This window comes from Netta rufina (assembly GCF_964035555.1).
Source record: "Netta rufina genome assembly, chromosome: Z".
Taxonomy (NCBI): Eukaryota; Metazoa; Chordata; class Aves; order Anseriformes; family Anatidae; genus Netta; species Netta rufina.
In genome coordinates, this window is record NC_140126.1 from 40,410,832 (window position 1) to 40,436,784 (window position 25,953).

General features: G+C 38.0%; 1 protein-coding gene across 1 annotated transcript in view; it reads left to right on the forward strand.

Moving 5' to 3' along the window:
- The window catches only part of DAPK1 (death associated protein kinase 1), an 89,185-nt gene that overhangs the window by 49,932 nt on the left and 13,300 nt on the right, over positions 1-25,953 (forward strand). The window contains exons 3-18 of the mRNA XM_084304719.1: positions 400-538; positions 3,054-3,183; positions 3,457-3,505; positions 3,639-3,665; positions 4,083-4,235; positions 4,387-4,432; positions 6,026-6,115; positions 7,336-7,428; positions 10,545-10,664; positions 11,841-11,939; positions 12,784-12,882; positions 14,042-14,140; positions 15,737-15,934; positions 16,989-17,186; positions 20,030-20,128; positions 24,145-24,222. Coding sequence (XP_084160845.1) covers positions 400-538; positions 3,054-3,183; positions 3,457-3,505; positions 3,639-3,665; positions 4,083-4,235; positions 4,387-4,432; positions 6,026-6,115; positions 7,336-7,428; positions 10,545-10,664; positions 11,841-11,939; positions 12,784-12,882; positions 14,042-14,140; positions 15,737-15,934; positions 16,989-17,186; positions 20,030-20,128; positions 24,145-24,222 — 1,717 coding nt within the window. The remainder of the gene's footprint in view (positions 1-399; positions 539-3,053; positions 3,184-3,456; positions 3,506-3,638; positions 3,666-4,082; positions 4,236-4,386; positions 4,433-6,025; positions 6,116-7,335; positions 7,429-10,544; positions 10,665-11,840; positions 11,940-12,783; positions 12,883-14,041; positions 14,141-15,736; positions 15,935-16,988; positions 17,187-20,029; positions 20,129-24,144; positions 24,223-25,953) is intronic.

The window sequence follows — 25,953 nt, forward strand, 5'->3', positions numbered from 1 at the left end:
ATACTTCTGTATGAGCCAAGTCATATTTTATTTTCTGTTCAGTTATATTAGCGTGTTTTGAGTATATTTAACTTCAAATTCAGTTTTATTCTTTTAAATGTACATAGAGTACGTGGGTTTTACTTCATTTAAATTTAGATACAGATAACCATGTATATATGTATGTTTGCTTCAACTTTTCTGTGTTTGAAAATAGCCGGTTTTATTGTAGTCTTTCTTCTTTGTGGGGAGGAGGGGTAATTGCTGTTTCAAGTATTGAATTGTTTTCCACCTTCTGCTTTCATATTGACAACTTGTAAAGCTTCTGACTCTTTTCCAAGGTTGTCTGAGAATTGTTAAGGTAAATGGACCCCATAGGTTAAAACGTGCTTGTCAGTAATTCTGTTTCTGCTCTCCAAGTGTTGCAGGTGGAGAGCTCTTCGACTTCTTAGCTGAAAAAGAGTCTCTCACAGAGGAGGAAGCCACAGAATTTCTCAAACAAATACTTAACGGAGTTCAGTATCTACATTCTCTGCAAATTGCCCACTTTGATCTAAAGGTATGTTAAGCAGATAAGAATGCACACAACTGCAAGCAACATCCATTAAAGTCTTTTGTAACACGAGCCAGAAAACTGCCATCATGCAGATCTTGGCTGTAGTTTTGTTTTGCTAACTTATGTAGACAGGGAAAAGCTCAGCCATTGAAAAGAAATTACTGAACCGTAAAAAGATCCCATCTGTTTTTAATATAAGGTTCTTCTTGGAAAATGGCAACTTCTGTAAAAATGAAACCATTCTGAGAAAGCAATTTTGAAATACAGATTATGATTATGATTTTGTGGAATGTGAATGGAATCCAGTTAAAACGTCCTGACCAGGATGCCTTTCATCAAATTTCTTCTCTTTGCTGTAACATACATTGTATGTTTATGTGAATGTTATATACAGGTACTAAATGAAAACAGTATAGGATAGAGTACAAAGATTCTTGTAGAGCAGATAGATTATTTTCTTCTGGATGGGTGGAAGGGCAGCTGATTGTAATTGTTAGTTTTTTTTTTGGTTTTTTTTTTTTTTTTTTGTTGTTGTTTTGGTTTGGTTTGGTTTGGTTTGATTTGGTATTTTTGGTGGTTGTTTTTTGTTTGTTTGTTTTTTGTTTATTTTTTTAAGAAATACTGTCAATTGCATCCTGTTGGTAGTGAAAAGAGATCTTTTATATCTAAACTCAGTTATTGCTTTTTTAATGTTTTGGTTTCAGTATGTTTTCCTATGTAAGATTTTTTGATAGGTAGCTGAATGTTTCCTGAGGTCTGCTGAAGTTAGCAGCTGTGTCTGTAATAGGAAAAGAAGGCATAATTATTATATTGCAATGCATTTCTGAAAGGGATTGCTGTATTCTGGTGGTGAAAAGGAAAGGGATTTTGTTCAATGTAGGCATATCTTTTCCAGTCTCATAACCCGCAGCAATATATTTTTCATCTCTGTATAACAGTAAGAGAGTTATGAATCTACTAAGAATATTCCTTCAGTGTCTTAAAACCTGATATTTAAAAATTTTGCCAATATGTTTGCAATGAAGCAAAACAACCTTTCACCTGATCCTAAGAATATGTGGATCAAGGAATGAGCAAGAGCAGTAAAAGTATGCGATCAATATGTAATAAGGAAAAGAGAAGGAAATTTGTTTTGTATGTGGTTTACCATCACATTCACCTGCATACCAGCCCCTGTGATTGAGGAAGAGAGGTAAAAGAAGGGTAATGAGAAAGAGCTGTTATTCATTGCTCCAGAAGTACTTTTTTACAGTGTGAGCAGTATGGATATAGCTCTGAATGGATAGAGCTCTGAAGAGCATGCCAGCTTACAGAATCATGGAATCATTTAGTTTGGAAAAGACCTTCAAGATCACCGGGTCCAACCACCAACCTGACCTACCAATCCTCATCACTGAACCATGTCCCTTAGTGCCATGTCCACACATCGCTTTATTTAAATTGCTTCCAGGGAGGTGAATCCACCACTTCCCTGTGCAGCCTGTTCCAATGCCTGACCACTCTCTCCTTTAAGACATTCTTCCTCATATCCAAGCTAAACTTCCTTTGGCGCAACTTGAGACCGTTTCCTACCATCCTACTGCATGTCACCTGCTGTGATGGGGGAGAGAATTGGAAAGGTGAAAAAGCAAGAACTCATGGGTGGAGATAAAGACAGTTTACTGTCTTTATTAAAAGCTGAGTACACAAGCAAGGCCAGACAAGGAATCCATTTGCTGCTTCCCACTGGCAGGCAGGTGTTCAGCCACTTCCAGCAAAGCAGTGCTCAACGTGCATAATGGTTTCTCGCGAAGACAAGTGCCATCTAAACATGTTGCCCCCTCCCTCCTTCATTCCCACAGTTTTATTGTTCAGCTTGATGCCATGGGGTATTGAACATCCATCTGGTCAGCCTGGGCCAGGTGTTGTGGCTGTGTCCCCTCCCAGCTCCTTCTGCACCCCCAGCCTCCTTCCTGGCAGGGCAATATAAAAAGCTTGAAAAATCCCTGACTCAGTGCAAGCACTCCTCTTCAACAACTGAAGCAAGGCTGTTTTATCAGTATTATTTTCACCAAAATCCAGAGCACACCACGGTATAAATCTCTACAAAGAATACTATGTAGGAGATCTCTGTGAAAGAAATCTCTTCCAGGGAGTAATGTTAACGTTTTACAACTTTGCTTCCTCCAAGCTCCCAGCGCTACTGCAATGGACCTAGCACAGGAGTTGTGATCTTTACGGTAGACAGTGTGTTTCACTTGGGTCTGTACAAGTGAAAACTGCAACTGTTGTATCCAAAAGAGGTAAAATCTTAGAAATCACACCAGTCTGTCATCAACACAGAATCCTGATTTACTGTAGTTAATTTTTAGGATATGTTAGATGTTGATAGGAGAAGGCAGGAATTTTCTGCTGATGACATATTTCAAGAGACTGAAAGCGGAAATGAGAAGTGCTCAGTGCTGAAAAGTGCTAGTATGTATCAGATGTGTTGTACCTGTGTATAATCTTTTTTTCTCTCCTTTCCTCCTTCTTAAAGCCTGAAAACATAATGTTGTTGGACAGGAATGTACCGAAGCCTCGAATCAAGATTATTGACTTTGGTTTAGCACATAAAATTGACTTTGGAAATGAATTCAAGAATATCTTTGGAACGCCAGAGTTTGTTGGTGAGAAAATTGTTTCTTCAAACTATTCTTTCTCAAGCTATGAAACAGTAAATGTTGGCTTAGCTTGTTTTGGCCAAGTTACAGATTGTGTAATTTGTGTGTACTTCGTGACATTTAACTAAGGAATTGGTAGCATTCAGTCCTGACTTTGATTTTCATTAAAGGTATTTTTATCTATCAGCATCTTAGCTTATTATCTCTAACATATATAGGCTCAGAGTGAAATGGATCTGTTCATTGACTATATGCTGATCTACCTATTTTCTCCTTTAGCTCCTGAAATAGTAAATTATGAACCTCTTGGTCTTGAAGCTGATATGTGGTGAGTTACTGGATCTTATTTGAAATAAATCTCATTATTATTCTTATGTTCTAACCTTATATTTTTCCTTTCTCTCTCCCTCCATCTGTTTCTCTCCACCTCCCTCCCTTTTTTTTTTTTCTTATCACTCCAGGAGCATTGGTGTAATAACTTATATTCTGTAAGTACCAAAGTCTATGGTTGGTTCTTAGAAATGCTAGTTTTTTATTTTGGGGTTATTGGTGGTGTCTGTACAACTCAAGCCATTTTGGTAGCACGGGATGTTTCAAGTTGAATGATCATAAAAGCAGTAGTATAGTTATTGATCAGAATGGCCATTAGTCAGCACTGAGATAGCATGGGAAGCTGCCATCAGATCTGTAGGTCTCATTCCACAGGGGGGCTTTATCTTAATCAATATTCTCTGAAATTGCAGAAAAGCTTTTTGCCCTGTTAAATCAAATCTTCTGAAAATACATTTGCAGTCCTAAATCAAGAAAAAAAAAAACATGTTTACTTTCTGCTGTTTTTTGATCTGAGAGGGTTGAAACAGCAGTTTTTCAACATGTAATGTGAGGAATGTTCTGTGTTTCTGCAGTCTAAGTGGTGCATCACCGTTTCTTGGAGAAACCAAGCAGGAAACGTTAGCAAATGTGTCTGCTGTGAATTATGAGTTTGAAGAAGAATTCTTCAGTAATACCAGTGCCCTAGCTAAAGATTTTATACGAAGACTTCTAGTTAAGGATCCAAAGTGAGTCGTTCCTCTTGTGTATGTGCTGTTGCAGCCTGAAACAGCTCCAGTATTGCAAGTTAAATCGTATTTCACAATGTTAGTTTAATAAATATATAGCATTATATATTTTAAACTACCTGAAACGCTTCTATCTTTTCTCCTATTAAAGGAAGAGAATGACTATTCAAGATAGTTTGCTGCATCCTTGGATCAAGGTTAGCACGTGATTCACTCTCTGTTCTGTTTTTAATCATTCTTCATTTCATATTCCACTTTCACTTTTTAAGTTAACAAAGTCTTCAAAAGGAAAATTGGCATAATTGTTAAATATATCCTACTGCTTTGGAAGGCTGTCTGTGTGAAAACTAGTATGTGGACTTCATTAACATACACTCTATTTAAGTTCTCAATAGGCAAGCATGGCAGTCTATTATTAAGATAAAAATCATCCTCAACCAGAGAACCTAATGTTCAGAGAGCATTATACTGACAAAAATACATTCTCTGAATCCAGTCCATTTGTCATCTTCTAATCTCCTTATTTAGATTAGGTGTAAAAGGGACATCTTTCTTCTGTCCTTCCTCCCCCTTTAGTCTGAAGACAACAGTTGATGTGGGGCAGTGGTCCACTTTGAGTGTTCCCACTTTGGGTCAAGCTGTTGTGGTGTTTCTAGGCTGAGTGGGGAGAAAATGGGACCTATCGACCTTCTTGAAGTGTGCAGTAATACGTCACTTTATTTTTCAATTCCTATTCTGGTTGTGAATAGTAAATGTCTACAGTGGTAATCATTTGTCAAGTCTTGGGGATGCACTAAGACCCCTTCTCACTTTCCAAAGAACCAGAGGCAGAATTTCCATGCCACTGCCACTCCAGTTCATGGTTCAGCATCCTAGAGCAGATGCTTCTATAGCAATATGCCAAACTACAGATTTTACTGGAAGAAGTACTGATGCCTTCTGCTTTGCTGACTTTTTAATGGGTTAACCTTAAAGAGTACAGTTGTAAAGAAAATGGAGACATGCTGAAGTGATTTTTAAACCAGTAGAGTGAGCACTGTCTAAGTTTGTGGAAACCAGGGTTTCCAGTCCTGCAACAGGATCTGTTGTTTTGTACCACGTTATGTACCTTTTTAATCTTAATTTTCCAGATGTTCCCCTCCTGCCCCCTCCACTGTTCATAGCCTCTTTTCCATCTTCCCCTCCCTACTTTTACCTGTATGTCTTGATAAAAATGACTTCAAGTTTCCTATCATGCAACGCTGTTAGGTATATCTTATGGGTTACTGGTGCATCATACTAGCCTATGAAAAAGTTCAAAGGGTGCAGCCTTAGAGTTTGCTTCACAGACAGGTGGGATATGATTTTTCTTTGGAACCAGCAGCGTCCAGCTGATGAAATTGAGACTGGAACAAAGTTAGGCTGTACTTAAAATCAGCCAGGAAATTTTCCTAGAAGACAAGATGTATTTTAGAAATTATATACAATTCCTCCATCACAGAGGGAGTTTAAGGATAAAGCTAAATGTTCTACTGGTGTTGGCTTTTTGTTGTTGTTTAAAACAACAGCAACAAAAATTAGCATTGCTTGAAATGTTCTTATGTCTAGATTTTCTTTAGGGCATCTGCATGCCTTACAAGGCTGCGGATGTTAAAATATGCGCTTACATTATAGAAATATCTTCACAGTGTAATAATAAAGTAATTGTAAGTGGAAGCTGTCATTGAAAGACAATAGGAAGATGCCTTATGAAAGTTCTGGTTGTTGTAATTATGGAGTATTTCACAGCTTTATTTTACTTTTGCTCATAGCCTAAAGATACCCAGCAAGCACTTAGCAGAAAAGCATCTGCAGTGAATATGGAGAAATTCAAAAGGTTTGCAGCACGACGAAAATGGAAAGTAAGTCATTCAATAAATCTTCAGAGTATTGGTGACATACAAACACCGCAGTGCCTACCTGCTCCATCAGTGCCTTTGAGATTGGAGAAGAAAGAACCCATTCCTATGTCATTTGGAATAAATTAGGTGCTTGAGCATGTTGATGTGGGAGAAGGCTTCTTTGTTAACGATCTGCATAGAAATGTTAGTGTGGAGTGTTTGTTTTATGCATCTAGTTGTGTTCTGTCATCATCTGTCTTGCTAATGTTTACAGAAAAAAGACACTCCTGTGCGTAGATGTATGTTACTGTGGCAGTAATTCCAGTAAAGCAAGGATTGTTTAAGCAGCCCTCGCAGAATTAATTATTCCTACCAGGTATGCCAACACCCGAACAGAGTAGGAAGGGAAAACTGGTCTCTTTTGCAAAGGATTTTTGCTCTGACACTGCCAACATGTTTACAAGAAAGCATCATTTCATCTTTCCAGAAATGGGGCAAGATATTAGCTGAAAGTGCTCCTTCTTCAACACATACACTGGGGAGTTCACACTGATACTAAGTAAGGACAGGACTATTGTTTATCATGAGTAGAGTGAAACATGAGACAACAGAGGTCCTTATTATTAGAAAAGGAGTTGTATTGATTGCCAGAGAGGCCAGGAAATAGGATGATTGTGCTAAGCCATTGAGCAACAGCACAAAATATCCAGTTAATTATGTACTTTTTTTTTCTTTTGCTAGTTTTAGTGCCTCTGTTAGGTGAACAGAGTTTTATGAAATTGGAAAATTAATTTGCTTCTCTAGAATAAAATGGTAGGTCTAGGAGTATCTTAAAAAACATATTACAATAAAAAAGGAATGGTGTCAGCTATTTTGTGCTCATTTTAGGTTTTCTGTGTTTACATGCTTTAAAATCCATTCATTTAAATATTTTCAGTGTAAATAAAAGGATATAATACTGTTTTGCTGTGAATTTGAACAGCTTTGTGAAATAGTAGCAATCCAAAAATATGTAGTTTTGCTCACGCACATGACTAGCCTATTTGTATTATAAATTCTAAATGAAATTGAAGATTCAAATGCAACATAAAAAGTAGATGGGGGAGAGGTCAAAGTCAAACTCCTGTCTGTGATGCTAATATGACAGTCTTCCTTTAAAATCTCTGCAATAGCATTCTATCATAAGTATTCTGTTCTGATTTTTTTTTTAATGAAGATTTTCTCTTCTTCTTTTTAAAAAGCAATCAGTGCGCTTAATATCCTTGTGCCAAAGATTATCAAGATCCTTCTTGTCCAGAAGTAATATGAGTGTCGCTAGGAGTGATGATACTCTGGTAAGTGAATATTTACACTATTAGAAAGTCTTAATACATCTGAAACAACATTTTCTGAAATTATTCTAACAAGAATATTGGACAATTGTAAATGTGAAGGATTAATTAAACTCGTATGTTGGAAAATGGAGATTTTAAAGCTACAAAGGTCAGTTATCTGTATAACACGTTCTGCATAACAAAAGCCTTGAAATTTCATTTATTAATTACCATATTGAAGCTGATAGCTAGAGCCTGAAATTCGCTTATCTTGTTTTTTACGTTTTGTTCAGGAGGAATTTTAGTACTGTAGTAATTACAATGTGAAAAGGTTGCATCTGATTTTTTCATGGCACTGTGCAGCATTAAACAGTACTGCGTTTCTTTTAACAGAGTATTCAGAATTATTGAGCCCCCGTAGATGCAATGAATGCTAGACAGCAGTATCAGAGTAAGCAGTTATTTAAGAATGAAATTCTAGAGTTGGCCAGTATTCAGTCTCTGGGGTTGTATATGTGTACTGGATTTAAGTAGTCAGGAGCAATTGTTGTATGCTTTGAAATTACAAATGCTTGTAAATCCAAAAGCATTCTTATTTAGCTTACTCTCCAGATTTCAATACATGCTTCACAAATTCCCTGTGATCAGCGATGTATGTATGTTAACATGTTTAGAGCTGGGTAACTTCATCTGTTCTCTGCATTATGAGAATCAAACTTCAGAAATGCTGCAACACATTTTTTATTCCTGTTATCTTTTCTGTGTCCCTCCTGTGTAACCCCACACTTCTTTCTATTTTACTCCTCCTGTCTTTCTGCTTCTACATTCTATCCTGTTCCCCTACTTTCCCTGCCTCCCCCATCCTAGCTTGTCAGCTGTCACTATGCCTTTTAACACTACATCATCATTTCACACCTGTGTTGGAGCAGAAGGAATTGTAGTGTAATGTTAGTGTTCTAAAAATCAGAAACCTCAGGAGAGAGAAGATTAGTGGTTCAAATATCGGGCTCAGTGAATTTCATTTCTCTGACATTTTAGTGCATGGATGAAAAATAGTTATGTCTGCAAAGGAATCCAGGCTCATTATTTATGTTCCAGATTCTTACCCGGTCCATTTGAATAGATGAAAACTAGGTCAAAAGTACATCTCCTGCAGCATATCCCTGGATAGCAGAAAGCTTGATTCTGCATTTTCTTATTTGTGTACCTCTTTTTTTTTTTTAATGTTTCTATCACATAGAACCATTTATGTTGGAAAAGACCTTTAAGATCATAAGAGCCACCTAACACTACAAGTTCACCAATAAACTATGTCCCTAAGCACTACATCCACACATCTCTTAAATACCTCCAGGGATGGTGACTCCACCACTTCCCTGGGCAGCTTGCTCCAATGCCTCACCACCTCTTCTGTGAAGAAATTCTTCCCAATATGCAATCTAAACCTCCCCTGGTGTAACTTCAGTCTGTTGCCTTGCGTCCTATCACTTGTCACCTGAGAAAAGAGACCACCACCCTCTTCACTGTAGCCGCCTTTCAGGTGGTTACAGACAGCAGTAAGGTTCCCCCTCAGCCTCCTCCAGACTGAACAGCCCTGGTTTCCTCAGCTGCTCCTCACAGGACTTGTGTTCCAGGCCCTTCAGCAGCTTCGTAGCCCTTCTCCGGACACACTCCAGGGCCTTGATGCTCTCCTTGTACCGAGGGGCCCAAAGCTGAACACAGCACTCAAGGTGCGGCCTCACCAGAGCAGAGTACAGGGGGATGGTCACCTCCCTGGTCCTGCTGGCTGCACTATTCCTGATACAAGCCAGGGTGCTGTTGGCCTTCTTGGCCAGCTGGGCACGCTGCTGGCTCATGTTCAGCTGGCTGTCAGCCAGCACCCCAAGGTCCTTTTGTGCTAGGCAGCTTCCCAGCCACTCTTCCCCAAGTCTGTAGCATTGCATGGGGTTGTTGTGACCCAAGTGCAAGACCTGACACTTAGCCTTGCTGAATGTCATGCAGTTGGCCTTGGCACATCAATCCAGCCTATCCTGATCACTCTGATGGGCCTTCCTACACCCAAGGAGTGCACTCCCACCCAACTTAGAGACATACACAGACTTACTCAGTCCCCTCATCAGTATCATTGATAAAGATATTAAAACAAAAGATATTAAAGATATTAAACAAAACTGGCACCAGTATTGAGCTCTAGGGAACACCACTTGTGACTGGCCACCAAAAGGATTTAAATCCATTCACAAAGACCATTTGGGCCCAGCCATGCAGCCATTTTTTTAGCTAGTGTGCATCTGTACAAGCCAAGAGCAGCCAGTTTCTCCAGGATAAGGCTATGGAAAAATGTATCGAATGCCTTGCTGAAGTACAAGTGAACAAAATTTACAGCCTTTTCATCTACCATGTGGGTCATCTTGTCATAGGAGATCAGGGTAGTCAAGCATGGGTTCATAAACCCATGCTTACTGGGTCTGGTCACCTTGATTGTCCTGTATGTGTCGTGTGATGACATTCATGATGATCTGCTCCATCACCTTGCCTGGCACCCAGGTCAGACTGACAGGCCTGTAATTCCCTAGATCTTCCTTTCTGCCCTTCTTGTAGCTAGGCATCACATTCACCAGCCCCCAATCAACTGGTACCTTCCTGGTTGTCCAGGACTAGCTGGTAAATTATTGTAAGTGCCTTGGTGGGCACTTCTGCCAGCTCCTTCAGCACCCTTGGGTGGATCCCATCCGGCACCACAGGGCTGTGTGTTCAAGTGTTGTTCTAGGTTTTTAACCGTTCCCCTTTGGAGACATGCTTGTGATTGGTTTTGCTTAATGCAAGTGTTGCATCTCGTGAAAGTCCAAGGAGGAAGAAAAAAGTACATCTAGTAAAAGAAACCCTGCTCTGAATCTCAGTGGATACTGGGTCTATTGATGAAATACTGTGTTAGAAGAGGTATGGGGGGTTTTGGTGTGGGTTTTCAAGCAGCGTGTGTGCCTTTCAGCTAGACACTTTATGAAGGATTGCAACTTGCAGCTGAAGACTTTTAAAATTTTACTTTTTAAAATTTTTCAGTGTCTTGGCAACTGTAGAGATGGAGAGGGGTTGTTTTTCTTGAAGCTAAGTTTTTCTTCTTTCTCTTTAATTACAAGGATGAGGAAGATTCTTTTGTGATGAAAGCTATTATTCATGCCATCAATGATGACAATGTTCCTGGATTACAGCACCTTCTGGGATCGCTGACAAATTATGATGTCAATCAACCAAACAAGGTATAGAGTGTGGGTCTGTGCTGAGGTGGGTGGGGGACTAGCTCTCACCCTGTTGAATAGAGTAATGTGGCTGTAATAGAAGTGTTAACACCTGAAATAAAAAAGAAATGTCGAGTGGATGTTAAATTACTCTGCCTTTCTTTAGGGGAAATTTTAATATGTTCTGCTTACAGTCTTCTCAAACTACCTCAAAAAAGGAGCACAAAATGTGTTTTTGAAATTCTAAGCCCTTGAAAAAGTATTAATCTAATCTACTGAAAAGAGCTCTGGTATTTTAAATATCAGCCTTTGCTTTTGTTTGCAATTGTTTCTTACAGCAGATGAAGATGGGTGAACATCTATGAAGAAACAGACTGACAGAACTTAATTTGCGAAGCGCTGTTAGGAGCAAAGGTCCAATACAGCAGAAGTTAGATACGTGAACATAGCATTAGATTGTGCCATTCATTTTTAGAAACATAATGACTTGCCTACAGAAGTATTTCATTATCCTGCTATACTAATGGAAGTACTAATGGAACTGACACCAGGGTTCTGTTGCTGGTTCTGTTGTTTACCTGTTAAATCTTCTCTCGTTTTTACTTTTTTGAATGATTATACCGATATTCATTATAAAATGCTTTAAGAAGTATTCATGAAGAGTACTGTAAAAGTGAAACATTTACTATTTTCCTGTGTAGAGGTCTCAAACCTTTCAAATAAGAGTTATATTTTTTGTTTTAATGCTGCAGCCCATTTAACTTTCTAATATGTTGCTGATGGGTTGTGTTTTTGAGGTATGGTGGCCAAAACTTAGATATTCTTCCTGTACTCTTTTCTACTTTCTCTTTCAAGCTATTTAAAATGTAATTAGAAAGAAATTGCAAAGGCGAATGTTCTTGCCAAATTTAGCTAACTGAGAGCTTAATGTTAGTATCTCTGCTTTGCAAAGGATGCTTTTAGTATGCGGTGTATCATTTAGTAAATGTGGCTTCACCCCCAAAATGTGGAAAATTGGTATGTGATAAATTTATTTGGACAAAGGGATTAATTATTTACTATACGGTATTCCCTGAGGACTTCTTTGAAACTGGAGATCCAGAGATATGCCATTCACTGCCTTTTTTTGATTCCATTTGCTTTTCTTAATGCTTCAAAAATTAAAAAACATTGTTCTTGCTTGTATTTCATTGTTAGCATGGAACACCTCCGCTACTCATTGCTGCTGGCTGTGGAAACATTCAGATGCTTCAGTTGCTTCTAAAACGTGGATCCCGTATTGATGTCCAAGATAAGGTAAGTGTTCTGCTTTGTTACCGTTCTGTATAAGTTTTTGTTTTCCAGTAGAGTTAAAGTAGAGCAAGCAGTTGGGACTAGTTTTTATTGGAAATAAAAATTTGGGTTGTAGAGCCTGTTCTGTAAGTTATTCACAAGTCTCTGTAGCAAAAAGATAAAAGCAAATCTTCAATAACTTCAGTTGTTTCTAGTGCATATCCTCTGATTTTGATCACTTTATTAGCCACTGTAATTTGAATAATCTTAATTAATCTCTAATCTTAACATGTAGTTTTTGCATATGAAATTGACTCAATTACTTCAAATTAGTGACTGCCCTAAAACAAACTGGTGAACTTGTTTAGTATGGAATGATAAGAGCACATTTTAGTGATGGGGAATGGCACAACTGAAATTCGTATGTGACAAGGGTGTACACTTTCCAACAAGTGCTCTTTAAAAACGTCTTTTAATGATCTATAGCTCATTTAAAACGAACTTGGAACACTCTCTGCTTCTCAACCAAACTGATGGTAAAGTAAACAGCACAAAGGTATTTATCCTATGACTTCCTCAAAATCTCCCTTACAAGGATGAAGAGGATTTTCCTTGCATAGAGTTAGTTATCCTGCTAATTATCCTTGTGGGGGTGGGAGGAGCGGTGATGTTGATATGTGCAGTTGTTGAACCAACTTGAAGGAAAAAAAAACTGAATATGTTATGTTTGATTAGTTCATATTTACTGTTATGAATCTCAGCTGTTCAATGTATTTGTGCACACGTATATGTGTGCGTATCTCAATGAAGGTCTAGAATTAGGATTCTAAATTGATCACTGATATCTATAATGAATCATTTTGGACAGGCTGGATCTAATGCAATCTATTGGGCTTCTCGACATGGTCATGTAGAAACACTGAAATTTCTCAGTGAGAATAAATGTCCTTTGGATGTCAAGGATAAGGTAAGAACAAAATTATTTTCGTCTTTTATGCAGAGAGCCTTTTTTTTAATAGCTTTATCTTAGCAGGGGGAGAGGTCTTTCAATCGGAATGATTTTCAGACGTGCCACAATCTTAAGAATGTGACTGGATTATTTAGTTGGTTTTTATAAGCTGACATGTAGGGCTGTGATAACACAGCTTTTAAGTAGCTGGAAGTACTGATCATTCTTCTGACGGATGTTAACCAAACATGAATATAAATGTGGTGAGTACATGGTGGGTAGGTGGGGAAGTACAAACCTAAATTAATTTTCATATGAACACTTGGTTTCATATTGGATCTCAGGGTAAGATCGTGATTCTGTTTTTCATTCCTCTTGATTGAAAATCACTTTTGTCTGACAAGTAAATTTGGCTGTTATTAAGTTGAGTATAATAAAGCTTAATAATTTATAGCTGATGAGCAGTTACCTTGTCTCTGGCAGTATTACTTGAGCAACATAGGCCCTAAAAGATAGTTGCTGTTAAAATCTTATACCATATCAATGTTTTTGTTAGCCAGAGCTCCAGTATAGAAGCAGCTACACTTGTGAAATGTAGTTGGCTTTCTTTGTTCATAGAACTAGCGCAAGGCAAGGCATATTATCAGTGTTAGTGCTCCACTCCTGATAGGACTACTAGAAGATAGGCTACTCTCGCAACATAAATACTGTTTCCTTTTAATATAATTGCAGCAAAAGTTTGCAAATAATTACATGCAATGACCAAAATATGCCAGAATGCACCAAAGTGTTAGGCCCATCCTTACACATATGTGTACAGAGTTGGATGGTAGTCTGAATAGAAATTGCATGCATGTTCCAGTGCCAATTGTGCATGCATCTGCCTACTCATATTGCACAGAATTCCCATTATGGCTGCAATCTTGAGCAAATCAAGTAGGAAAATGAGTTCTGGAAAAGGAAGGCCTTTGAAGAAATACCTTGTCAGATGGTGTCATAACTGTCAGATACAACTACAGTTTGTGAGCTGGAGGTCTCTGCTGACTGCAGCTGTGGCATTAGGGTACAGGAAGAGTGGAGTAGCCGATGCAGCATACAGGCATTCAGGCTGTACATGGTGGTTTATCTCTGGGGGCAACATAGGAAATTACACTAGTATGTTCTTTTCTAATTGCAGTCTGGGGAGACAGCTCTTCATGTTGCAGCTCGATATGGGCACGTGGATGTTGTTCAGTTTCTCTGTAGTATTGGGTCCAATCCAAACTTTCAAGACAAGGTGAGTCATAGGCACTTTCTGTTTTACTTACACAAACACAGCTTTACTATGAGTGGTGAAAACTCTTAGTCTTGTCTTGGCATGTTTGAATTTGGAAAAAAAAAAAAAAAAAGGGGGGGGGGGGGGAAGAATTATGGAGGTTTTGATACCTCTTAATAAATGAAGACTATTCAAAAACAGAGTGCATGAACCAAGCACTGCTGTATTCCTAAAACAGATTTTCTTGAAATCTCAAAGATGGAGAAATCCCACATAATGAAGGTGTGGGTGGGACTGTGTGCCCTGTGAGTTCAGCTAACACTTTTTGTTAGTTGTTGCCTTGATTTCGGATTCTTTTTACAGGGCATGAGAGATTTTGGAAGTGACAAGTGGCCAATATTGAAAATGAGAGGAGCGCTCAGGAGGGCTCCTTTAAATAACGTATGGGTTTTTTTTGTGTTGTTTTTCTTCCTGTGAGCTCTGAACTAGAAACTCTTGTGAGAAAACAAGAGAGAAAGGGCTTCATAGAGGGGAAAAACAAACAAACAAACCATGCATTTGACCCAAATTTCATTGATAGTCTACTGTAGGGGGGAATTCCGTGAGCCTTCCAAAGTCCTGCATCCTCTAGGACTACCTTTTTATTGTTGAAGCAGCAGCAAGCCAAAGAACCACAGGATATGCGGTTCAACTTTTTCCTTGGATTTTTACAGAAATCTTGCATACAGTCCAAATCCTCCAATATTATATGCACTATCTGTCTCTTCATTGTTATTTGCCAAGTACTGAAAGGATATCCCATTTCTTAGATTTTGATAGAATTACTTTTTCTGCTTTTTAAGCCTCCTTGCTTTGTACTGGGCTACAAAATCAATACTTTCAGTAGTTTCTTAATGGTGTTCCATGTACCTGTCATGAAGTACAGAGCTTTGGAGATGAAAGTTTTGAAGCTTCCTGGTTCAAACAAAAAAGTAAATTAGACGCAGTCACAGCTGAACTCAAACAGCTCAAAATGCATACAGTTTCAAAAGCTTGTTGTGATGTGCATTTAGAAGAGTCAGGTTTCTAAGTACCCAAGTCACTGCCTACACTCTTAAATCATTTAGATGTGCTTTGAAGACAGTAAGCAGAGTGATCTGCCTCAAGCTGCAAGTCTAGTGGGATTTTGTGTCTCCTTGGCGAGTGATATGTTTTAAACTCCGGTTTAGTCCCTTAGCACACAGGATGTAGAAGTTGCTTATGAATGAGGATCTATTTTCAAGTAGGAGAGCCAAGATAGTTAGCCTTAGCAGCAAGGAAATATCTAGACTAATATTTCAGACGTTCAGGATGTTGTCAATAGATAACCTTACGGTGAGAAATACAGGCTCCCAGAATCCAGGTAATGATGAAAATCTACTGCGTCATTGTAATCACTTAAGAGTGTCAGCAGGAATTATTCTTGCTTTGAGAATGTCAGCATTTGAATTTACCACATCTTTCTACAGGGCTTATTTGATAGACTGACTTTTTTCTTACCTGTCATCTTCCTGTCTCTCTAAGTCAAGGTGGGGAATTGCTTTTCCTAGCATTTGTTTCAGCTCTGTTTTTTTATATGTTTTTTTCCCATGTTGCTAGGAAGAAGAAACCCCATTGCATTGTGCTGCCTGGCATGGCTACTACTCTGTTGCCAAAGCACTTTGTGAAGCCGGTTGTAATGTAAACATTAAAAACAAGGAAGGAGAGACTCCACTCCTGACAGCATCTGCTAGGGGATACCATGATATTGTGGAATGCTTGGCAGAACATGGAGCTGACCTTGATGCAACGGACAAGGTTAGTTAGGGATGAATGAGCTGCCTCCAGAGCTCACAGGTGCCACAGAGCTGTACCTGAGAATTGCTTCACGTGAATGTTGCAATCCAGCATTGTTTTTATGACGTGAGTTTTCTAAGTAATTCATACAGAGAATATGGATGACTGCAATAGTCTGGAAAGTTGCCAGCTGATTATTTTTCCATCATTGTTTTTTTCCAATTCATTATCACCTTATCAATTACCACCTTATGAATAACATTCTCTATGGAAAAAGGAAGGAACATTGGGTTCTGTAATTGGCAGCAAGCTACTAAGCGAAAAAAGGATTAAATTGTTGTTTGCCTTTGATTCCTATGGGTCAGCTGATTCACATCCATTTCCAATAAGCAAATTCCAGCTGTTTAAAATATGACTCCATTTGAATAATTCTTTGTTTCTCACTATGTGAAAATTAGCTTTGCATTTCACTGCTTATACTTTTGCTATGCTAGTCCTTATAGCTAGCTTATTGCTGATAGTTATTAGCTAGTAACTAAAACATATTCAGTAAAATGTTTTTGCTTCTAAAAGAAGTAAATGTTCTAGTTATATTGCGTATACGTTGTTCCAAAGAGAGGAAGCTGTGTCTCTAAAGTGACTGATCACTAAGCAGATTGCTTGACTTCCACATCACAAGCTTCTGTTAGTAAGCACTTGAGTGGTCTACAATACTCAGCTGATTGTTAGAATTGGTCACTCTCCCACTCCTCAGGGAAGTCTTTGGTAGAGAATGTGTATTTACGTTTCATCCATTCCACTGCAAAGTCTGGTGGCTTAATATAAATTTGTTTTCATCCTGTCGTTGATTTGTTCTGCCAAATATTGTGTATCTCCCTGCTTCCACCCCTGCTCTTCCCCTCCACAGCTCGTCCGCCCCCACGCTCCCCTCCCCCCAAAAAAAACAAAAACATTTTGATTCTTGAGGCAAGGAGATGCACACAATTTCCATGAAATGATTTTGACTCTTTGTCAAAAAACACTTTGATTTTCAGCAATATTGAAATCTCACATACAAGTTGTCTTGCGATTTCAGGATGGCCATATAGCTCTACACCTTGCTGTGAGAAGATGTCAAATAGAAGTAGTTAAAACCCTCATCAGTCAAGGATGCTTTGTAGATTTCCAGGACAGACATGGTAACGCTCCTCTGCATGTAGCCTGCAAAGATGGGAATGTTCCTATTGTGATGACACTTTGTGAAGCAGGTTGTAATTTGGATGTTGCTAATAAGGTAGGTGGAATATTGGAATATTGGTACTGAACTACTATATTTAAGAGCTCGCCTACTGCATTAGATGACCTTTTCCACCTCCCCTATCAGAATATTTTTTCTTCCATTTTATTTTCTCTTAAAAAAGCCAACTGCAAAGCATTAAATTATTCATGTTGCAAACTTAGCTGTTTCAGTTAAATAGATGATTAAAGGTCCATGAAGAAAGAGCCCAAATGAATTAGTTATTACAATGTACTTTGCTACTAATGTTGAAGTACATACCAACCTGCTTCCCTAGCCACATAGCTTTTTTTTTTATGCAGATTACATCTTAGGTGCTGAAGAACAGATGAAATGCTCTGGTAGCCCAAACAGCTGTTGATTTGATGTGATTTAATGATGCGAAATTGCTTGTAGAATTGGAGACTGGTGCATTTTTAATGAAAAAGCTGCTTTGAATTCTTCCAAATTTGTGAACAGATCTGCACTGTCACCTAACAAGTGATTTAAATAAAGTGCAGATTCTGTTGCTAGTAATAAAAATGCATGTTATGTTGGCTGGTTTATGTTTGTTTTTTTTTGTCTTGAGTTGATTAATTAAAATAAATCCTGATATTTATTTTAGAATAGCATAGCATAGCATAGAATAGAATAGAATTGAATTAATTTATATGTAAAAGAAGTTGTCACAAGCAGAACACATGAATTCTCAGGATTAAAATGTTAAATGTAAAATTATGTTCAAAAGTTGAAGTCAGCAGACTAAGTAAGGTTCTTTTGGGGAAGTGTCCTGCTGCTCATTCTATTGCATACATGTGACAATTGCAGAAATACTTGTCAAATGATAAACTTCTTAAAATGTTGATCCCAATGCATATTGCTGGGCTGCTGCCTAGTAAAAATGTGGAATGTCAACAACTGTAGTAAGCACGTTCCAAAGAGAAAGTTTAATAGCCTGTCTATAAATTTTGAGATACTAGTGCTTTCTTGGCTTCTTTTCTTGTGTAATTGTTGCAGGGTATGTGATGAGTAGATTTGATACTGTACAGGTTTAACATTCTGGCTTTCCTCCTATGCATGTTTAGGTGAAAGTAAGTGTTTCAGGAAATTTTCATGTAGCTAATTTGAGTAAGCTTAAGGTCAGCCATTATACTTACAACAAAAAGTGGAGCTAGGGGCTTAGGATTTGGTTTCGAATGTCTTTCTCTGGCCTATTTAATTTTTATATGCTGAAAAGTTTAAAAGCTTTTTGTAGGAATCTTTTGTAGGAACCTGTGATTTGTTTAGTTCCAGTGTTGTAGTTCTTTTGTTGTTTTGTTTTTTTTTTTTTTCTGATTTTTCTATCAATAACATGTTACTAATGAACACTACCATTTTTTACAAAAGCTCTGACCTTCTCTACATTAGCTAGATGATTAAAGTTGTAGGGCTTTTGGCTTGAGGGTTGTCCAGAGAAATTAGTTTTTTGTTTTAATAATTAAAATTGTCAGCTGCCAAGCCAAAAAACTTACAATAATGAGCTCCCCAGTCCTGCCTCTGAGCTTAAATATGATTGACTATGCAATTAAATACAGATCCACTGCTGAGAACACATTTTGGGAAGGTGAGTTAATGCAGCAAAAGGCTGGATTAGCACCTCTTTTCATAAGTGAGATTGCTCAGCTGGCATCAGTGGCCTGGCCTCAAGCACACCACAGAAAAATCTGTCAGCCTTTAAGTGTTTGGTGGATAAGGGATCATGGTATAGGAGTTGTGATTAGATTTTGTGTCCTATTATTCTTTTAGGAGTCAAGTATACTGGAGTGATTTTTAGAGTGCACTTTATTTGAAAGGGTGAGTTCAGGTCTTGCAAAATAGAGGATATTTATTTCTACTTGTCCTCTTCAGCAGTGAGCCCTGTAATGTGAGTAAATTAACATAATGACCATCTATCCTTGGTCCTCAAGTCTGGCATTGTTGGACGTGTGTGTAATACCAATTGAGGGCACTGTTGGTTTCTTCCACAAACTACGTGCAGCAGAACATCGTATGCATTTATTTGAATTGAGGTGTCAATTTTTGAGAAGCAAGCATCTCTTCAGTTTCCAGTTGGTTGGAAGTTAGCTTTGCTTTCAAATACTCTTTTGTGAAATAAGTACGTGAGTTTGGTTCTGAATGGAGGGTTAAAACAGGGAGAACAGTATGAAAGTAAGAAAATGTGTGAAGAAGTTGTAAGGGGGTTTACAAGCAGAAAATGTATGATAGTGTTATTTTTAACAGTAGCTATGAATATGAAAGACAAGAAGTGGCTGGCATGAAAACCTGTTGTCAATGAAGAGACTGGGGGGAAAAAGCAAAAATGGGTGAAGGAATACTTGCAGCACTTCTGTCAGTGAAAGCACAAATTCCTTCATGCTGAGTACTTAAATTCATTTCTAACTCCTTGTGGGTAGAGGAGGAAACTGAGGACATGTACTTTTCAGTAATACTTTGATTTGAATAGAGTCCAGAGCTTTAAAGGTTAAGGACTCTGTGTTGCTTAACTAGTTCATATTTTGTTAAGCAAAACACAATCAGATTTATCAACACTCAGCAGGACATTCTCAAATACAGCCCAAAAATGCAAAGGATTCCTCCGCAGCTGTGGGGAATTTAACTGTACGATCATTTCCCATTTTTAAAGTAGTCAATCTAGACTCTGTTTTCAACTGAGCTTCAAGCAGTTATGCTCAAGCAGTAGTCAAAAGTACTTTTTCTTACCATTTTTGCAAGAACTTTGCTGTGTTTCTGTACCTATAATTGTACAATACGTTTGATTATTAGTCAAGAAAATCAGAAAGATGTTATTTGACTAACATAACACTTTATTTTCCAACCATTAGTACGGAAGAACACCTTTACATCTTGCAGCAAACAATGGTATCCTTGATGTTGTCCGGTTCCTGTGTCTTACTGGTGCCAATGTGGAAGCTTTAACCTCTGTAAGTATTTGTTTCTTGTCTGTTTTGTGTACAATATTAGAAAATCAGTTAATCTCAGGGGGGAAGCAGAGGTCAAATATAAATATATAATGAAATTTTAAAATGTTAGGCTGTAGAACATACACAGCTTGAAAAGCGTTACCTGTTGTCCACTTGTTCCTTTCTTACAGCTAAATTTGAAACTAGTTAAGGTTCAGTATAGCTACCACTTCATCTGCAGAGTTTCTACCCCTAAGAATTACTTGTAGCATTATGTTTTCTGTATGCAAAGTAGGCCACCATCGCTAAGATAATTGTCATATCACACCATGTACAGTTTCTGTACAAATGTAGAATATATATCTTGGATTTATTTTTTTTGCTTTCAGGGTTGTTAAAAAGTTTCATTTTCATGTCGTAAGTGTGTAGGTGCATAGATGAGTAAAATAGCACGCAAGTAACCTTGTAAAAACAAATCATTTATGTCAGATCAGTCAGCAACACTGCTTTCAGTTAGAACCACTCAAGATATTTTTCTTTCACACTGCATTGAGGAACATCATCCTGACTCTTGTATCCATGGAAGGAATGAAGGAATCCTTCATCATACATAACTCATTCACGCCCTGTTTACTAGGCATCATATACACCATGACGTGTGTTTTGAACCTACCAAGCACGTTTTATTTTTAGAAGAGTTGCATCAGTTTATGCTGTTACTTGCTCTAACCATTGCGTTGTACTCATAAGTAACTGTTGTTCTGTACATGAAAATCATGCTGTGAATTTGGTTTTAATTGAATCCGTGTTTTACAAAGTTCTTCTCCATGCAAAGTATCCTTGAGATGACTGAAATGGAGAGAAAAAGGAGAAACTTTCTGTCTTGTTTGCTTTACCTATTGATGAAAATTGCAAACATTTTTGTTTTCCTACACATTGAGCACTGCTTACTTCTCTAAACATGTATCTTGTGTGACAACGGGAAACCTTTAAAAAGCAGTCATTGAAACAAACAAACTTGAATTGTGGTTTGAAGAAGTTTAGCATCTAAAAATGACATTTGGAAAACTAGATTGTAGATTGCTGTGTCCATGAATAATGAAATGTGCATGTGGTGGACATTGTGGGGTATTTTACATCTTTGTGACCTGTTTTCTTTCCTTTCGCGTTTTCCTTTTGGTATATCTCATTCCCTATGAGTGTTTTCACTGTAGGGGTAAGTTATAACAAAAGGAAGCAGAGGAGGATTTGTGAACTGTTTTTGTTCATTTATGCCATGATGGCTGTGTTGGCATAATTGCCCTTGTTGCCCCTGTCCTTCATAGATGAAAGTATATTTTATCTCTTCAGTTTCCTTTATCACCTTCACACTGATATAAATAGTGCTGATACTAAATCTGGCAGGAGGAACACACTGAATATACATCAATATCCATTATTCCAGCAGTGTCGTAGCAGAGAGAAGGGAAGAGAAGAGGGAGGAAGAATATGTGGTGTTTTTAATAGTGTCTCAGTTTTGCAGTAGTTTGCTAGATGAATGCTGAACTATTCTGAAAAGTCTTATTAACAGCTCTTTCAGAGCCAGTGTAGTAGAATTAATTGCCTTTTTCTTCTGTCAGAATGCCATTTCTGAGAAATTAACTTTTTTAGCACTGTTAGGTAACTGTGTACTGGAGTATGTTGTCTCTGCCTCCTCCCCAGGTTGAAGTCTGTTTTACTACTAGTTCACCTTTGAATTTGATTGCATCAATGTTAAATGACCTTAGGAAATCTCATGCTGCCGGAGCATGTATGTAACCTTTTCCAATGGTCAAAAATCACCAAAACCCTTCTATCTGTTACGTGCTGTGCTATTGGTCACCATGTTCTTGATTCCTGATTATGGAAGTTTCTAAACCTGTACCAAGCTTAAATTGATGCTTGCAAATGGCCAGTTAAATTCAAGACCATCTCTTACAGTCATAGCTGTCTTGTTTGCAACAAAGGAGCCAGTCAGCAGTGGTGGATGCAATTTATCACCATTTTTTAAATAAGCTTTCATGAATCCTGTAACCAAGACATTTTCAGATGCCAGTTTTGCTTTTTCAGCCTCTACATAAACTGTACTGCTCAAGAAAGGTCAAACAGGAAAAATAACTTACTGAAACCCATCTGCTCTTTTGTTTGTGTATTTATTTTCTAATTCTTGTGCTCTGCAGTTAGTCTTGTAGTGGCCTTCCAAAGAACTAAACAGCCTTATCTTGCTCACTGTTACGGATAAAAATGGAAATTTTATTTTCTGTTAATTTCTTTGTCAAGGAAGCAACTGCTTTCTTCATGTATCATCTCAATCAATACATTGAGCTTCCAGATCTGAGTCAAAATTATCAATAGAAATGTAAATTGAATTGCTGGTATCCATCAGTTTCAACATCTCAAAATGTTTTTTGGAGGGGGCAGATTCAGCCTAGAGTTCTATCTGATCCAAGATTAAACACCTATGCTATGTCAGAGAGCTAGCCTTGAGCACACAAAACTCAGTATGGAAGTATGGAGTGAGCCCTGAGTCATGACACCACCATCCCACTGCTTCATGTCATCTTGCCCTACAGTGACACTTGGCCAGGCTTCTAGCAATTCAAATCATTTCTGTTGCCATTTTTCTGGTTTGGGGAGCAGTCACCTCCAACCATTTGTAGCCATGATTGCTGATCAGGCTCTGCCTGAGCCACTGCCATCCATGTTCATTGCCAAATTCTCATCAGATGGTTATTTCCTCTGTGTTTGCACCCAAGCAGCTGTGTCAAGGAAATGATAAATCAGAGTACAGTTATTAAACCAAAGCCTGAGTTGAAGCCAGAACAAAGCCCCATGGAGCAGAGAGACATAGCAAACGAGGATGTCAAGTCAACTCAAGCCATGCTGATACAGTTGCGGAGAGAGGGGTGTAGGACCTGCCCTCATTCTAAGGGAAAGTGCCTGTACAGGGAGGTTATCTGACACTCAAATTTAATCAGCTACAGTTTTGACTATTTCTTGCTCGTGTTCCATTCCTGTTCTGTTTGAATTACCTGAAATAATGAAGACCATAATAACGTGTATGGAAAACTGAAAATGACTTCTGTAGGTAGATACCCAAATATCAAAGGTATTTATTTCATATGTAGGGTAATAGTTACAGTATCCTCAGGAACTACTTAAGACAATACAGGTTTCACATGAAAAACTAGACAATCAAAAAGAGAAGTCCAAGAAAGAGGTTTTAGTTTTACACTACATTGCCTTAACGTTTAAAAGCTCCTTTATATAAGAGCATGAAAGAAGCAGAGTCCTCATAAATTAGTTACCTGTTACCGGAATATAAAACAATAGTGTTAACATAGACATAACAGCTAAAGTAGTAAGCAATTTTTATTTCAGTTTACTTCATATTAAACTGCTGATGTATGAAACATGGGTAATTAAATGTCAAGAGCAGAATGCCGCAGGCAGATTTGCTTCTCCTTTTGAATTTGCTGATGTAGTTTTAACAACGTGGTTTACAGTGTTCTTGCTTTCTGAAAACCTCCAGTGACTGGTATGTCATCATCATTCTTTATCCATTAGTAAATAAAAATCACTTGCTGTTCATCTAAGTGAATATGCTGATGTGTGTCCTCTTTGTGAACTGTTTAAGCTTATAGATCCGTTTAAGATGTAGTATCTAGAAATCACTATCATCTAGTAATTGGTGAGGAAAAAAGAGGAGTTCAAAGAGAGAATACTGGCATCATGCTAAGGCTCTGGATTCAAGTTGTCTTGTTACAATGGCATCGAGATACCAATTTGTAAAAGAAATACTGTTCTGCATTTTACTGTGTGTGTCTTTGGACCATTTAAGAAAAGAGATTCCTGTGGGTGTAATCATTACTGGTTCATTTGTGTTTTTTTTCCCTTCTCCCTGATTAATCTGTGTCTGACAGCAATTACTGCCATTTGCAGAGCTGAGCTATGTTGCACATGACTTTTTATTGTGGTCAGAAGGAAGAAACTGCAGCTAATCATTTGTTTTTCAACAGGATGGGAAAACGGCAGAGGATCTCGCCAGAGCAGAACGGCATGAACATGTAGCCAGTCTGCTTGCAAGACTTAAAAAGGTTGGGAATGCATGAATTTTAACTGGGTTTTTCATGTTTCTGAGATAGCAGGAAACATTTGACCATGGGAAATCACAAGATCATCAAAGCCATTCTGAAAAACTGTTGTAAATATCCTTACTGAAATGACATCCTTTTTTAAAAAATACGTTTTTTTTAATTTTAAATGACCCCCTCATTTAAAGCTACTACGTACATATTAGCAAAAATGGCCAAGATAGACTGCACCAGTATTCCATCTTATCCACTCTCACAGTGCCCACCAAAGGTTCTAATGAGTTTAGAAGAAACTGAAAAACATACTGTTAAAAATCAGCACATCCTGAAGGAGCATTTATATTTCCCCACCATCGCCATTTTAGTTAGATTTTGCTTATGAAATATGAAGAGTTTGTGGCCTTCTGGAACCTTTAGCATCTCCTGGAATAGTAGAGTAAGTTCTCACACTCTTTTTTAAATTCTACAGTTTCAGTATCTCAAAATCTCCTTACCACTAGAATGCGAATCTGATCTGCACTTGTCATAAGGCAGTAAGTCTGACACATCTGACAGACATTGATTGTTCAAGATAAGCAGCATCATTTGTGCTATGAAGGTGCAGAGACCGCTTGCCTGGAGATTCCAGGCAACAGCCAGAGCTGTTATAGTGCTGTTTTAATTATGCTGGTGATTCTGTAGTAATCTGAAATCGTCCTTTTATATAATTTTGGAGTAAGAATATTTGTGTACTAGGCGTTGCCAAGGTAGAATTAGAATCACATCCTGACAGTAAGTCTATATTTGCTAGAATTGTAAAATATATCAGTGAAGATGTCATAAAGTTCCATAGGTCAGGCTTCCTTTTCAGGGATATCTTTTGTATACATTTGTCACAACAGGATCCATTTTATATAGTTGTCATCCAGTGTTCCTCCCTTTCCCTGACCTCCCCTCCCCCACCCCCACCCCAAAAAAAAAAAGCCTGTTTTTGTATGCAGGTGAAGAAAATTGAGTTTCAGATGTATAGAACAAAAGGGAGAAGATCAGATAAATCTCTTCTGAAAGAGATTTGTAGTAACTTTCACACTCTCCTTTATAGTGAAGTATATTTAATTACTGAATGCTGACTATATCTGTGGGGAAAATGTATGATAATTATATACTTGATCAGAGTACACTTTCCAAAACAGAATCTGATAAACTGAAATTAAGAAACTACAAACCACTGAACTATTCTAGTATTACTCAAAATGGGCAATGTCATCTAGTAGAGTGTGCCTGACACTTGTTTCATCTTCAGTGCCTGTGGAGGATTTTGTTCCTAATAGCACACATATGAAGAACCTACTGTCATATTGCATTCTCTGCAAGAGCCACTATTAGCAGTCAGGGTGTGCAACATTCCCACTGTGATGAGCATATTTCATATGTACCTGTTAGGGAGGAAGGAACTAAATATGCTACCATTTCTGTCCAGTTTCTCAGTGGAGTTGCTGCAGGCTCTTATTTTAGGGAGGCTGCTGTGGGTGCTCTTTTAATGACTCAGTGTACATGTGAAACAGTACAAATGTAGAACAACAGTGCCTCTCTCTGAGCTCCAAATGGGAGAATGAAGGAAGAGAGGCTGAAGCTAGTTCTTTTGCTCCTCTACCTTTCGGCTGTCTCACGGTTACCTTAAAATAGGTCTTTCTGGGGTGAGAGGGGAGTTCTGTCCTCCACTGCTTCCTCTTGCTGAGTTGATTTCCAAGCTCA